Source organism: Peromyscus leucopus, chromosome 12, assembly GCF_004664715.2.
Source record: "Peromyscus leucopus breed LL Stock chromosome 12, UCI_PerLeu_2.1, whole genome shotgun sequence".
Classification (NCBI taxonomy): domain Eukaryota; kingdom Metazoa; phylum Chordata; class Mammalia; order Rodentia; family Cricetidae; genus Peromyscus; species Peromyscus leucopus.
Window position 1 is genome coordinate 64,060,618 of NC_051073.1, and position 17,238 is coordinate 64,077,855.

At 37.9% G+C, this 17,238-nt stretch overlaps 1 protein-coding gene across 23 annotated transcripts in view; it reads right to left on the reverse strand.

The window, feature by feature from the left end:
* The window catches only part of Dlg1 (discs large MAGUK scaffold protein 1), a 210,279-nt gene that overhangs the window by 42,682 nt on the left and 150,359 nt on the right, over positions 1-17,238 (reverse strand). For all 23 annotated transcript variants that reach the window (XM_037209803.1, XM_028894066.2, XM_028894065.2 and 20 more), the window contains 3 exons: positions 16,333-16,453; positions 9,579-9,735; positions 5,085-5,187 (listed from right to left, as the gene is read on the reverse strand). In XM_037209803.1, the coding sequence (XP_037065698.1) occupies positions 5,085-5,187; positions 9,579-9,735; positions 16,333-16,453 (381 nt within the window). The remainder of the gene's footprint in view (positions 1-5,084; positions 5,188-9,578; positions 9,736-16,332; positions 16,454-17,238) is intronic.

Consider the following 17,238-nt stretch of genomic DNA (forward strand, 5'->3'; position numbering starts at 1 on the left):
TCACTACTTCCTTAAGGAAATACTAGTCTTGGTGAAGTCTAACTTCTCCTATTTTAGTGAGTTTTTCAGTCTCTGCAGTCACTGTGGTCGGTTGTTCTCTGCATACCCCAACTCTGTTCTGAGTACTCCTGAGACAGCAGCTGTCAGTAAGTTCAAAGGCGTGTCCTCTGGCACACACCTGTCAAGACAGTATTCTCATTCTTCTTTTCGGTTCTCAAGCAGGTTTCTATGTGATTCGGTCTTGATCTGTTCAATTTTATCTAAAATTAGTTTCCAGAATCCTTTTTTATTTTATTTTTTTAAAGACAGGGTCTCCTGTAGCCCAGACTGGCCTTAAACTCAAAAGAGATAAATGCAGAGATTAAATGCTTGGCTTTTCCTAAAATTTTGGGGAGGCTCTGTAATAACTTCATCCTTCTAGACCAGAGCTTCCTCTTTTGCTGTTTCTGCCAAGTGTTCAAAGATCTAATCTAGTATGTGGGGATTCTCCTACTGCTTTTTGTATTTACCCCATGAATTTACTTTTCCATTTGGATTTTATCCCCGGTGTTTTTTTTTTTTCCAAGTGTGGGGTTTTGAATTCAAAGTGAGTTAGAGCAGGTTGTCATGGGCCAACTACTGCAGCCCTTCCCAGGTGACTGCAAACTCACTGTACTCAATACAAAGACTGCACAAAACCTCTCCCTGCTACTAGTACACCGTCCTACTTCACTTGCTACTACTCACTCAATAGGAGCTTTCCCTATTGCTTTGCCCGGTACAGTCAGTGGTATCAGAGGGGTTCAGTAGTGTTCATAGCTTGCTTAGATCAGTTTTTATTTTGTGACTCATGGAAAGTTCCACCTAGTTCCGTTGTAGATCTGTTAATAAATTTTAATTTTTGCTCTCCTAATTATTTTGAAGGAAGGGGCACAGAAGTTCTGGGACATTCAGCATTAAACGTGCCATTTCATTTTTGCATTTCCTAGGAGTTCCACTGGTTCTATACTTTTGATTTTAAAAATTCCTGTATTGATTACTATTACGAGTGCATGTGGGTGTGCACACGCCATGGCATGTGTGAAGGTCAGAGGACAACTTTCAGGACTGGGCTCTCTCCTTCAGCTGGGTTCTGGATTAAATTTGGACAGTCAGGTTTCCACAGTGCTTGACCTCATGGAGCCATCTCACCTGTCTGAGTTTTCCTTGTGTTACTTGTTTTGTTTTGAAAGACAATCTCAGTATGTAGCCTAGGCTGACCTCAAACTTGCCATCTTCCTCCTCAACTTTCCAAGCAGTATGCCTACAGCAGGCATGATCACTCCAGCTACTCCTATGCTTTATTATCTTTGTTGTTTGAAAAACATTTTAGCATTGTTTATTCTTATAGTTTCATTTATTTACTGTTTTTATTTTTCTTTCTTTCTTTCTCTTTCTTTCCCTTCCTTCCTTCCTTCCTTCCTTCTTTCTTTCTTTCTTCATTTTTTTTGAGACAGTTTCTCTGTGTAGCCTTGGCTGCCCTGGAACTCTATCTGTAGACCAGGCTGTCCTCAAACTCAGAGATCCACCTGCCAAGTGCTGGGATTAAAGGCGTGTGCCACCACTGCCCGGCTTCTGTTTTTCTTTTTTGAGACAAGGTAGATGAAAAGGCCTCAAACTCACTATGTAGAGGACAGTCTTGAATTCCTGATTCTTCTCTTTACCTCCACAGTGCCTAGGACTACAGAGGCACACAACTATGCCCAGCTACATTTTCCTTTTAGTAAAAGTGTATCCATCTTTAACAATTAGTTGGTAAAATCCCCTAAGAACAGACGACTGCTCTTGAAGGGAAGTGACTTCTGTGCTGTGCTAGCTCTAAGTCACGCTCTTCTCTTCATATTGGGTCTACAACTTTACTACTCTAACAACTCTACAATATTTAACAATATGCACATTACACTTTATGTAGCTGACATTACTAGTTTTCACCTTGACAATCTGATTATGAGAAACCTTGGGCAATTTTAAGCATTCAGCATTTTAGAAAGTTGAAAACTTTCTACCAAAAGAGCAGATTACATTTTACAATGAGGTTGGAGAGTTCTTTCCTGAGAAGCAACCAATTACTACAGAGCAGCAACCGTCTCAGACATTAAACATTTAAGATTGGGGAACTCGGATGATTACTAACAATTTCTTAAATATAAAAACAACAAATCACAAGTTTATGGTCCTTACTACTAAGAATTCTTTGTAACATTTGTCTTTATGACCCAAACACTCTTCAACACACTTCCCAATGTTACTTTAAAACGGTACGCTTCATTTACCTCATCAAAACTGCTGTCCTCTGCTTTCCTTTCCATCGGTCCCCACCTGTCCTCCCATCGCCACCTTCCATCCACCCTGTGACTGCTTTCTCCTGCTTCATGGGGAGGGTCTGGTCTCCCTTCTTGGTCATGTGACCCTTCTAGAGACCACACATGCTCTCTGACAGAACTGCTACCGGGAGAGAACAGACTGTGCGCCACACAGGAGATGTTCTCCAACATTTCAAGACTAAGGACTAGAGCATATTTTATCTCATGTGGCATATTAGAGTTATTTGAAAACATCTAACTAGCATGTGCATGCTTATTTGAGGAGAGATAATGTTTAAAGCCCCCTCCCCATTTTAGGATCCACAAATCTGGTATTCAGAAAAATTTTGGAAATTATAAACATATACAAGAGCAATCTATAAGGAAACCACTGAAATAGGAATCACATACTAAATACTAGTATTTAAGAAAATTCTTTTATTCAAAACTTTCCCCCCCTGTTTTTGTTCTTATTCGAGACAGGAACTCTCTGTGTAGCCCTGGTTGTCTTGGAACTTGCTCTGTAGCCTGCCTCTACCTCTGGAGTGATGGGATTATTAAAGGTGTGTGCCACCAGTGCCCGGCTTCAAAATTTTCCTCTTAAATTAAGACTAGAATGGTACTGATCGTCACCAGACCCCTCACACCGCCCCCAAAAAGAAAAGAGGATCAATCTGAAAGATCATTTAAAGAGAAGCTCAGAAATCACAAAAAAACCAAAATAAAACAAGTACAAATACCATAAAAGAGAACAAAGAGGAAAATTTCTGGGCACATTCAGTAACTCTGGAGAAACACTATGAGCAGCAAGTACACCTATTCGATATGGGGCATGTGCTAGACTTAGTTTTGTAAAAATCGGTGGTCATAAAAAAAAAAAAAAAAAAACAAGACTATATGTGTTCTGTTCCACTATAACAATCCTTCCTGTTAGCAGAAAAGTTCTTCTTCTTTTTTTTTCCGAGACAGGGTTTCTCTGTGTAGCTTTGGAGCCTGTCCTGGATCTCACTCTGTAGCCCAGGCTGGCCTCGAACTCACAGAGATCTGCTTGGCTCTACCTCCCTAGTGCTGGGATTAAAAGCGTGCGCCGCCACTGTCTGGCTAGTAGAAAGTTCTTATGAATGTATTGAATTGAAATTTCAAACATTTACTTTCTAAAGGATTTTTAAATAATTAAATTAAAATATAAATATCACTCCCCCTTTCCTTTTCTCCCTCCAACCCCTCTCACATTCCTTCACTTTCTCTAACTGATGTCCTCCTTTCATTATTATTGTCTCTCTCTCTCTCACACACACACACACACACTACATAAACATGCAAGTACAACCTGCTAACGATGGATATGTTGCGCGCACACACTTGTTTTCCTTTGACAGCACCGCCATAGCCTATTTTTAGCTTTCTCTGGCTCTGTCTTACTTTGTTTGCTTCTGTCCTATGCTCCCCAATGAATTGCTGCAGCGTCTCTGGGTTTTGTTAGCTTACCTTATTCTCTCTCCCGGCTCTTAGACTTCTACTTTGTAGTTTTTTTCAGAGTGGATGCATAAACTGTTATGGAAGCTGAGGTTACCTTTCATGTCACACGTCACCTGTCACTGTTGCAGAGCTCTGCTGCTACTTTCTGCTGTTTATAACACCTTCATACGAATGCTCAGATTAGCTACTTTTAAACTACATATTACTCTGAGTTGAATCTTGTTGGACCAGGAAAATAAGAGTAAATATAATAGCTGGTAATTGTATTTCTTTTAGATGCTTAAATTATAGAGTTTTCATTTAATGCTTAAATTATAAATTATTTAATCTAGCTCCTTCAGCGACTTCACTTTTCCTTCCTCATCATATCGTTTATGAACATCAACAAGTATGCTACTATGTATTCTTCTGGGTGTCCAAACTGATCAACTCCACTGAGGTTTTACTAGTGAACTGGTAATGTTGATGCCTACTAGAGTTTTATACATGTTTACTAGGATATTACCTCACATTTTCCATTATTATTTTCTTCCCTTAGGAATCTAGTCAAACTATGTCATGATGCTTTATTGTCTACAAACACAATATAATACAAACTTCATTCTTCTATTTTAAACAACAAATGCTACTAGAAAATATTATATTAATAAGTATAATCTAATTCAATAAAAAACTCTTGAGTAACTTCATTTTCTTTAGCAGCATTACTATTTTTACTTATGGTTTTTATTAATCTTTCAAATCAATGACTTAGTAAAAGTGATATTAAGATGTATTAAATAGGAAGTCAGATTAAAAGAAACTTGAAAATTAATCCAAATAATGGTACAATCTCAAAAGAGTTAGCAGATGAAGTGTCCCTTACCCTAATGAAAAAACACTTCTGACTTGGAAAATGAATTGGTTTAGAATGAACAAATGCTGGATTAGTAAATTAAAACAAAATATAAAAGAGTTAAGATTAGAAATGAGACATTACTATGGGCTGGGGATGTAGTTCAGTTGGCAGGTGCTTGACTAGCATGAATAAAGCCTGTGGCGTGATTGCCAGCACAGTATGAAGACAGGCATGGTGGCATTCAACCATAACTCTGGTATCTGGGAGGTAGTGGCAGAAGGATCATTTCAAGGTTATCCTCAGAATCACATTGAGTTCAAGGACAAACAAGGCTATATGAAAGCCAGTCTCCAAAAACAATAAAGGCAAAAAAGCTAAACATTATCAAGAAGAAGAATGTAAAATTAAGAACATGCAACAGTAACAGGCAACAAGAATTGCATTACCTTCAGGTCGATATTGTGCAACGATAGTGACAGCTTGGCCTGCATTTTTTAATGCGGCTGCTGCTTGCTCATGACTTGCAGCTCTGAGGTCAACACTGTTCACCTATAAATAAAATCAAATACTAATGTAAGAAAACAAAGTCTTTGATTAGAAATCAATGGCCTGTTTATTATGTGAGTAGGCACAGGTTAGTTGCAGTACTTCATTGTTTAAATACATTATACAGTAAAACAACACATGATTATTTTAAACAATTTCATTCACTAAGAATACTTTATCAGCAAGAGGAGAAAGTCAAGCATATCCTTGAAGGATTTCAGAAGGCTGGCTACCCAACTAATAATAATACTTGATCAGAATGGTTTCTAACTGGTTCTACCCTGTAGAACCACCACGCCTTCCCTGGATCAAGTCCTCTTGGCTACAATGCATGACTGTGTTTCTAGATACACTCTACTACTCTGTTGAGGGTCTAAACGTCTACACTCACAAACAATGTAGCTTTCTTGTTCTGTCTGCCTCACAGACTGAGTTGGGAAAATATTACAATTATTCTGATTTTCAGGAGTTTCTTAATCTTTTGAAAGATTGTCAGTGAAACTGTCTAGTCTTGGACTTTTGATTTCTCTTTCTTGCTCCACATATATAATCCATATACCATAAAATATATATTTATATTAGTATTAGGATCAAATCCATGACTTTACGAATGCTAAGTACATGCTCTATCACAAATTACAATCCAAACCTTTGAATAGTGATTTAGTGTTTGTCCTTTCTTGCCAGCTCAGAGCCAGCATTCATTTTTCTTATTTTCGGTTTATATCTTTTACAAATTTATGAACAGTAATGTATGTAACAAATACCTATTATTTTAAGTATATAAGCATATATAAGTATATAAGCACACACACACACACATATATATTTAGTAACCACTTTTGTTTTAAACTCTATATTCTTATTATTTGTGCTTGTGAATTTTATCTAATGAGGTACTTAAATGTTTTTCCTAGAGTTTTTAGGTCGTGTTCAGTTTTGAAGATCTTTTTGCACATTTTCCTCTTGCTCCTAAGTATTTTTCTCCTTTGCTTTCATTGCATTTCCCTACAGAAAACTAGTAAACATTTACATATCAATGTTACTGATGTATATTGTCAAACAATGCTGTCTTTAAACATAACCAGGAGGAGCCTTGAACTCTCTGGAGTTGTCTTGGCTGTGCTGCTGGCCTAACATATTTTGGCAACATTGTGTGTCAGTGACCCACATAAGCTGGTCTCACACTGGCAACTTAAAATTATCTATTATGGTCTGAGTTTTTCACACCAAACCCTATGCCACCTGAAAATGTACTTTGACAGAGGTGTGAAGTGAAGGTCCTAAGCTAATTTTATTTTCCTAACTAGCTAATTTGTTTAATGACACCACCAATTTATCCTTATCACACTATAACTTATTTTTAAAAGACTAAACTACAGTATAACTTCACAAATATAAAACAAAACAAAAAACTCTATGACTAATTAAGATGGAAATATCTGGCAACTATATACACCCATGAAACTCCTTAAAGAATATACATACCATCTCTATTATCCAGGCCCGAGAGTTCTACTGGGCACTTTAAAAAAAAATCTTTTTATTGATTCTTTGTGACTTTCATATCATGCACCCCAATTCCACCCGTCTCCCCGTCCTTCCATATCCTCCCTCTGCCCTTTGAGGTTTGCCCCTTGAAGAAAACAAAAAAGTCAATGTAATAAAAGACAAAATTAAACAGTGTCCAAAAGTGACAAGAAGACACTTATGGTTGCTCTCATCCTTGACCGAGTGGTGAAGGAAGGAGGAACAGATGGAAATAAGAAGAAGCCACTAAAGAAAACTACTCAACATCTGGTTTCTTGTAGACTGGGGAAAACAAAATTTCCAGGAAGCCACAAGACAAATCTAGATGCCCAACCTGTTAACCTCATTACAATGGATCTTGACGGAGTGTTTGGGGACTGAAACATGAGCATTAAGACAGACTTACTCATTTCTTAATTGTAGAGGGTACTTCCAAATACAAGATAGGAGCTGTGCTAGTTTGAATGTAACTGGCCCCCATAATCTCATAGTGGGCGGCCTATTAGGACATGTGGCTTTGTTGGAGTGAGTATGGCCTTGTGTATGTCACTGTGGGGGTAGGCTTTGAGGTTTCCTATGCTCAGGATATCGCCCAGTGTCTCAGCTGACTTCTGGTTGCCTGCAAGCCATGATGTAGCCAGCACCACGTCTGCCTGCATCCCAGCACGCTCCCCACCATGATGATAATGGACTAACCTCTGAAACTGTAAGTGAGCCACCTCCATTAAATGTTTTCCTTTCCTTTTAAGAGCTGCCATGGTCAGGTGTCTCTTCACAACAATAAAAACCCAAACTAAGACAGTAGCCTACTAAATGTAGATCATGATAATATTCAATGTGGTCAAAGTACTAAAAACTGACACTGAAAATCTGTTAAAAATTAACAAAAGGAACTCTTTACTTTTAGTTGCTTGGGAACAGAAGTGAACCAAGAGAGGTCAAACAAAGTCCTCCAAGTCAGTGCAGACAGAAGAGAGTACAGAATGGGAAACAGATATTCCCAAGGTAAAGAACAAACACAGGACGGACATTCAGAGAACAAAAAGGACTACAGCACCTTGAAAAGTTGGGAGCTGAGTTATAAAGTAGTTTTGCAAGTTGGCAGCTCAGCTGTCCAGTCCTCAAAAAATGCTTGCTTGATCCTACTCTTAAAAACCAATCAACCACTAACCACCAACCAAAAACCAACAAAACAAAACAAAAAACAACCAACCAAAAACTCCCACTAAATTAAACTGAAGCTCTAACAAAATATAGTTCAATTACAGATCATGTGCGTACAACTTGATTCTGGAAGCCTTAAACACGAATCATTCCCCTAGGATCAATCCCCAACATACAAATCATTCTGTTACAGAATAATAACATATAGTGTTTACTTCATGCTCTAAACAAAATCTGGTTATTCAATGAGAACAAGAGAGGAGGGGGGGAGGTGGGGTAGACCCCTCAGACTCCCCCCGCCCCCAGTTTCCATGCCCACTCCTCCCTGAGAAGAGAGAGGAGGAAGAGGAGGAGGGGGTAAGGTCAAAGCACAACTACAGCTGGGTCTCTCTTTCCACCCCGTGGGTTCCAGGAAGTGAACTCAGGCTTAGCAGCAATCATCTTGTGTGTTATTTTATCCAAAACGTCTCATGATAGTTAAGATCATAAGACAAGCAAAGATGGAAGACTAAGAGAAGTTAGGTGGCTGTGGTGGCACATGCCTGGATCTTAGTACTAAGAAGCAGAGGCAAAAGGATATCCAAGAGTTGCTGGCCATGCTGGACTACACTATGGAGGGTAGCGGGCCAACCAGGGCTTTAATGAGACCTTGTTACTAAAAATAATAATGATTATTATGATAGAATCATGATGATGAAAATGCTAACAGCTGTAGAGACAGCTGATGTGGATGATGAGTTTGGAGAGTTTGAGCAAAGGTATAATAACTATCAAAAAATGAACCAAATGGAATTGCTAGGGAAAAAAATGATCAGAGATTTTCTTTGAAAGACTTAGTAGTATAGGAAAATTAGTAAAAGTAAGAAATAGGAAACTTGAACATAAGTCACAGCAAGTTTCCAAGATGAAACTTAAAGACAGGGAAAGATGAAAGACAGACCATCTCATTATTCGTGGAATAGTATCACACAGTTTGACAAACACAGGGGAATTCTGAAGGGATACTGACAGACAGAACTCCCAAAACTGACAGAGGAGACGCAAGACGGCAGGCAGAACAGTAAGTAACAGCACTGCCATGCAAGCCTGTGAACCTGAAGTTGAACTCCTAAAGCCATGGTGGAAGAGAGCTGACTAAGGGAGACTTCCTTTGACCTCCACTCACAGCATGTGTGCTCACTACCACTCATACCCAATAATTTAAAGAAGTGCCGAAAGAGAAAAAAAATGCTGACAAGTTCTCTATTCAGTGAAATTATGAGAAAAGGAGGTGAATGAAACATAGTTTAAAAAATCAGTACTGAAGAAAAAGTTTTAAAAAATTGGAGAATATTGTAGTGTAAATAAAAAGCAAAGATATGAGACAGAAATCTGTAAGAATTACTAATTAATAACTGTATCCCATCTGGGATGTAGCTCAGTGGTGGAGCAGATGTGTAGATGAGAGGCCCTAGGTTCAGCCAAGTGCCATAAATAATGGTAATCATTATATCACAATAAACTGTTAGATGCGGAAAGTGTCAGTTTGGTTTAAAAACAACAACAACAAACAAACAACAAAACAAAACAAAAAAACCAAACAAGACTGAACTCTACAATGCGTATCAGAAATATATTTTAAGTTATTTTTAAAATTCATTTTTTAAATGATTAACAGGTAACAGTAAAGACAATAAAAACATCTAATCATCAGGTCCTACCGATATAATACGATCTCCTTTTCTGAGCTCTCCACTGAGATCAGCGGGTCCTCCAGCCAGGATGAAGGAGATAAATATTCCTTCTCCATCCTCACCTCCTACAATGTTGAAACCAAGTCCTGTTGAGCCACGATGAAGAACAACTTTTCTAGGTTCCCTAAAAATGAAGAAAAAGAAATGAAATACCTACAATAAATGAAATGTCATGTAGAACTTGAACATTCTCCCCAGAAGCGCATCCTACTGATGACACCTCTGAGGGATGAGGCCCTACGATGGCGCCCTGGCTGACCTTCAACTATCTGGCCTCAAATTCATCGCGACCTTACCCAGTCTCCTGAGTATGGGGATTATAGGCATGTGTTACTATTACCAACCAACACACAAAGTTAAATGGAAAAAAAAAAAAAATCAAACAAAACAAAACCTAAATGTTACATAAAAGGTTTCCCAAAATTACAAGAAAAAGAGAAATAGAAGGGAAAAAAATATAATTTTATATAAAATTAAAAAAAAATCAATGGTAAAAATCAAGCAAACAAAACACATTTTATAAATATTCAAAGAATGAAAATATCAAAACTAATATAAAGTATTATATTAAACTACATATAAACTAATATATGTAGTCTGTCAAGAAAATTTGTGCATACTATTGTTTGAGAGTCACCATAGCCATTACTTCTTAGCTACACAAAGCGGCTATCTCTGTCGCTTGGAGTGGAGCATTTCCTTAAGCTGCAAAGACACCAACCATTCAACTGTAAGTCCAAACCACTCCCTTTTGCTAAGGAGAGGTCCTCTGACGAAGGAAAAGAAAATGTTCCGTCCTTTTCCACAGAAAAAGACCTTAACAAGACGGAACACATTCCTATCCTCCATTCTCATATCACCCACTTGACCATCAATGAACATAATGAAATCTCCTTATTGGTTTAGATATACTGCAATTATGGAGGTGAAATCAGAGACCTCAGAGGCGCTATGGGTTGCCCTGCCATCCTGGAAAATACCCATCTCCAAACTTTTTATTTGAAATAATTAAGCATCTTTAACAATTGGACATGACTACATGCACCTGTAGTCCTAGCTGCTTGGGAGGCCAAAGAGTGGGAATTACTCAGGACCATGATCTGAGCCCATTCGGGCATCACAGTCCATCTCCAAACAAGAGCAGCTTTCCTGAATTTTATTATCCAAAATACAAAAGAATTTTTTTTTCTGAGTGTTTACTACTTTGTTTTTTTAAAGAGAAGGTCTCACTATGTAATTCTTATGGCCGTAAATTCAGAGATCTGCTTGCCTTTGCCTCCCAAGTGCTTGTGATTAAAGGCCTGTAGCATCATGCCCAGCCTTGTTTATTACTTTACAAAATGAATTTTAAGATGGATGCATTTACCTTCTTCTACACATAAAAACTCTCTGGATTGTATCTCCCCATTGATAATTTTCACAACTGTTGGCACAGTTATGTGAAAATCATTCACATCTATCTTATGGTAAGATCATGAAAGTGCCAGCAGTAGATCCTTTTAAATTTGATGAAATATAGAATTCCACTGACAGATATTACTCTTAAAAAGAATATAGTATATCTGAAAAGCATTTAAAAGTTTTAATATTTTTTTAAAACGTAAAAGAAAACAATTGGTTATAATAGCCGTGAGAGCTAAATCTTATGTTAAGATGAATTTTAAGAATTATTTAACATAATATTATATCAATATTCTTAGGTGCTGGCCTACTCAAAACTTGAAAGAATACGTTCTACATATATATAGTAGCCAGCATTATCCAATTTTGCTAACTCTTTTATGGAGTTTATAGAGTTATTTTTCTTATCAAAAATGGGAAATTAAACAAAATGTTTAGGAAATACAAGTGTATATATACATCTATATGAAAGAAAACGTGGCTAATAAAATTCAGGAAGGCAGTAATCTGGGGACACTGAAGAGAGACGGGGTAGGACGAGAAGCACATGCGTTTCACCACGTTAGGCAGCGGATTTCAGGGCACAGGGCAACATATGCATGGACTGTAAATTCAGAGAATTATTATTTTCAAGTTACTTGCGTAGGAAAATACATTCTAAATGTAAACGTAATAAATGGAAAGGAGCCCAACAGAAGCTGTCGTTAGAACAATTCAACTACAAGATACTCCGGGGCTCTCCTAAGCAACTGGCAGTGACTGTAAAGTACTCTGGTGGTCACTCACGAAGCCAACACACAAACAAGTTACATACGGTCTTGGACCTCCACTCCTGTCTATTTCCTAAATAACTGGCTCACAGCAAGCACTTCAACAGACACATGAACGTCAGTGGTTACCACGGAAGCTGGAAACAATGTAAGTGACACATAGGGGCTAATAAACTGTGGTTTCAAAGTGTGAAGAGCGCGCGCGCGCGCGCGCGCGCACACACACACACACACACACACACACACACACACACACACACAAGTATTAGTGAAAAAGATGAGTGAAGATTAATATATACTAACCCATACGTGAACCTTGAAAACAATGCTGTGAAATGTCAGTCACAAAAGAAGACATGTTGCTTGGTTCCACTTACATGAATTATTTAGATGAATCAAATTTGTAAGACTGAAAGAAGACTCAAGTTATCAAGAGCTAGTAGTAGTGTGGATTCATCTGTGATGATGAAAACAGTTTTGGAAATGGCTTGTGGTAACACTGAATATAATGCGCCTAAAATATACGCTGTGGAAATGACTACCATTTTAATTTTATTATATACATATATTTTATCACACTAAAAATGAATGACACGCACTACAAATGATTGAGTGTGTGTATGTGTGGGTATTGATGTGTGCAGTCAGAGGAAAATCTCCAATGTCATTCCTCAGGTACTGAGGTATTCCTCACTGGTCTGGAACTCGCCCTATGGGTGAAGCTGGTGGGCTTAGGGACCTGCCTGCTTCTGCTTCCCCAGTGCTGCCATTGCCAGTGTCACGACTTGATCTTTTAAAATGTGGGTTTAGAGTACGTAAGTATCAAACTTAGGTCTTCCGACTAAGCCATTTCCCAGCGCCCTCTGTAAACTTAACAAGAGTAAATTATGGTGAGTATCTGAATAAAACTAATTAAAAAATATTTGTTTGTTTGTTTGTTTGTTTTTCAAGGCAGGGTCTCACAATGTAGATCTGGCTGTCCTAGAACTCACTCTGTAGACCAAACTGGCCTCAAACTCACAGAGATCTGCCTGCTTCTGCCTCCCAAGTGCTGGGATTAAAGGTGTGTGCCCCCACAGTCGAGCCTGAATAAAGAACTATTAAGGACTGAACTTTATAGCAATTAAGTATATGCTGTGGTATTTCTGAAGGGAAGCTGAGAATGAGAGACCACTTCTCAAGAGGCTTTGGCTCAAACTGTGGAGGACTCGCAGTTTTTGGGCACTGATTTTTGTACTTTATGATTTGAGTAAGGAGCCTAATTATCAAATGGGACCGATACAATGCATTCCATTTTAAGAAGTTCTAGTCAGTAACCATCTGATTTTCACATGAGTATGCAAATATGTACGTCTGTTGTGATAACCAACCAACAGATACTCTAGATATGGAACATGCAGAGAGGCTGGATGGGGACAGGGAGGAAAATGGAAATAAAACTCACCCTTTAATTGGCAAAATATGTGAAGATATTAAAGATATAATAGGCACTATTAGCAAATAACAAAAATAGAAATCAGTCAAGAAGTAATGCTTACAAACAATAAGCATTGACTATTCACTCAAAAAACAAGAATTCTATTCTTTCTACTGATTTTCATTATTAGTCCAACTAACAGGCATTTATTTTGTTTCCAACATTGCTAACTCAGAAACAAGATAAACGCTTCTATACTAGAGACATCACTGCTTCTTTTCTTTTTAAAGACTTAATTATTTTCATTTTATATGTATGAATGCTTGCCTAAATGTATGCAAGTACACCACCTGTGTGCTTGGTGCTTACAGAGACCAGAAGAGGACATCAGATCTCTGGAACTAAAGGGACAGGTGGCTGTGAGCCAACATGTGGGCACTGGGGACTGAGCCTTGATCCTTTTTTAAGAGAAGCAAATCCTTTTAAGCATTAAGCCAACTCTCCAGCTCTGATCCCAGTTTGTTGTTGGGGGATTTTGCTCTCTTGGGGGGCCTACCACCCAGATCCCAAAAAAATTCACACACGGAGGCTTATTCTTAATTACAAATTCCTGGCTTTAGCTTGGCTTAGTTTATAGCCAGTTTTCCTTAAATTATCTTGCCTACCTTTTGACTCTGGGCTTTTCCCGTTCTCTTACTTCTGAATCGTACTCTTACTCTGTGGCTGGCTGTGTGTGTAGCTGGGTGGCTGGCTCCTGGACTCCTCCCCTTCTCTGGCTGCTGGCTCTCTAATCCTTCTTCCCAGATTTCTCCTTCCATTTATACTCTCTGCGGCCAGCCCCGCCTGTCCTTTCTCCTGCCTTGCTATTGGGCAGTTCTTTATTAGATCATCAGGTGTTTTAGAAAGGCACAGTAACACAGTTTCACAGAGTTAAACAAATGCAACATGAACAACAGTAACACACCTGAAAATATTCTACTACACCAGTTTCTTTTCTTTTTTTTCTTTTTTTCACCGGAGCTGAGGACCGAACCCAGGGCCTTGCACTTGCTAGGTAAGTGCTCTACCACTGAGCTAAATCCCCAACCCCTAAACCAGTTTCTTAATCTGTAGGTGCCAATCCTACATTGAAGGCACAACGAATGTGGGGATGATGAAAAATTTGGCAAAAGTAAAAGGTTTTTGAATGTACAATAAGCAGAAATGAATTCAAAGTTAAATGTGTAAAGACTCTCAGGTGTTTCTGGTCGCTATCTCCCGTGCTGCTTCTGAACGTCTCAGGTGTGCATGCTGCATTGTGCATGCTGCCCCACTAACAAATGCTGCTTGACAACCTCATCTAAGATTTAAGACTGCTGTGCATTTGAAAAACAAACCTCTTACAGAGTTCTGCTCTTACGGAACCACAATGCTTTAATTACAGAAACAAAGACTTTTTACATATTTTCCAATCATTTTTCTTTAGCATGTAAATACCAAAGTAGTATATCTTGGGATTGTATAGTAGACAATTTGATTTAAAAACTTTCGTGTTTGAGGCCAGGTGGTGGTGGCGCACACCTTTAATCCCAGCACCAGGTGGATCTCTGTGAGTTCAAGGCCAGCCTGGTCTACATGTAGAGCGAGATCCAGGACAGGCACCAAAACTACACAGAGATACTCTGTCTCAAAAAAACCAAAACCAAAACCAAAACCAAAACCAACCAACCAACCAACCAAACAAACAAACAAACAAACAAACAGAACTTGGTGTTTGAACTTATAACTTGAGTTTCATAAAAACTAACCAACCAACCATTAAATGAATTCTGGCTTGGGATCAGGATAGAATATCCAGTTCCTGAAATGTCCTAGCCATCCTTCTGTTATGTACTGCGTTTTTATGTAACACGCTGTTCTCAGCAAACAATGCTGACCAATGTTGAAAATACTCTACAGCCTGCATTATCAAACATTTAGCCAAGATTTAGTTTTTACTTTTAATTAAGTTTTAAAGATTAATTTTACTTATGGAGGTTAGAGGACAACTTGGAGGAAGTGGCTCTCTCCTTCTGCCAGGTTGGCTCCAGGAAGTGCACTCAGGTGGTCGCGTGTGCTGGCAGCTACCAGTACCTGCTAAGCCATCTTGCTGGCACCAAGATTTGATTCTTTATGTTATAATAAATGAGTACATTCATCTGATTAATATGAAAATTTGGTCTTTAATTTTTTTTATAAGATTTACTCTTGCTTTAAAATAAATTATTTTATCAATAAATGCTTGATTTATGTATCTATTTTATATACCCATATATCTGGCAATCATGTAAAATTTCTCCAAAGAAAGGAGCTGTAAAGAGTTTAGGAACTAAGTCTAGTGTCTGCAGTCTACTGAGAAAAGCCACAATTCAAACAAACACCAAAGTTCAAAGCCAACAATGCTTATAATGATGAAAGTAATAAAAACATAACAGATATTACTGAGTACATATATAATGCTAAGTGCTACAGTTAATACAGTTAATATAAAATACTTGTAAAATTTACAAAGCAAGCTATACCTTGAATAATATGAAAAGGAGCTAAAATATTTCTATCTCATTACAATTCCAGGGAATTTCTTAGACATAAATTTTAGTGCAGTTACTACTGTTAAATGAAAGCAAAATTTAGTTTCAACAATATATATCAAGCAATAAAAGTACAACTTGGTGATTTCTGAATACAAATGCTTACTATAATATTCTATGACATGTATTAGAAAAAAATCCCACAAAATTAGCTTAATGGATCAGTGTTGTCTTAGTTTAGCTTTATCTAAGCTAATCTCTTCCTTTAAAAACAAAACAGAACAGTCTTGATCTGTAACCCAGATGAGCCCGAAACTTACTATGTAACCTAGCCTCGAACCTGAACTCACAATCTTCCTGCTTCAGCCTTTTCATGGCTATAACACCAGGGGTGTACTAGTATACCAAACTATTTAAGCTACGTTTAATGAAACTTACCTCACCTTAAGACAGTAAAAAACAATATTTTAGAAAGGAGCAGAAATTACTTATTAGCCCTAAAAGGTATGGCTCTCTTTCGTGGCTAATCAAAATGTTACTTAACAGTTGGCTTTATGTACGAAGATGAATATTAAGTGCCTTACCTAGTAATCTCATCATCTCCAAGCACTGGTTTAGAAATGGGTGAGTATCTTGCGGGTGACGCTGGTGTCTGGCCCAAGTAGGAAGATTGGCTAACATGGTTATCAACAGGTTGAGAAGAAGCTTCAAAATAAATTGAGAAATATATCAAAAATGAAAGATGCCACTTAGTACCTGGATGTGAACTTTAAAGTTAAAGTAGAATCCTTTTTGCTACTTTGTGTAACAGAATTTAGTAGAGAAGATGTCAGCTAAGAACAATGTATAAGCTCAAGTTTCAGGTCAAAACTGGCTTTAACATTCAGATCAATGAAGCTAATTTATTTCACTTGCACTCTTTTGAGAAAATACAACTACAAAAGAGTTTTATATAAGCTGATTTGCAAAATTAAGTCCAGGATAGGTTAAAAACTGTCACAGAAAGGGATACAATATGATGTCACTAGTAAAAATATTCATTATTATTAATTTTATGTGTATGGGTATTTAGTCTGCATGGATGTTTCTGCACCATGTGCATGCCTATTGTCCAGAGGCCGGAAGAGGGTGTCAGATCCTCTGGGCCTGGAGTTACAGGCTTTGAGCTGCCAGTGCTCTTAACTACTGACTTATCTCTCCAGCCTCTTTAATTTTGTTAAGAAGCCAATTGTAGACATAAAAAAAAGAAAAAGCATACAGATTCACAAAATTATTGTGAATGGAGGCCAGAAGTGCAAAAATAGTAAAGCCTTATACCAGGTTTATAAATGTCTATCCAATCTGTACCTATTTTTAATTATACCCACAAAGAGTGGACATCTGGTAAAGCAAAAAATGTTGGGGATTTAGCTCAGTGGTAGAGTGTTTGCCTAGCAAGCACAAGGCCCTGGGTTCAGTCCTCAGATTCAAAAAAAAAAGTAAAAAGTAAA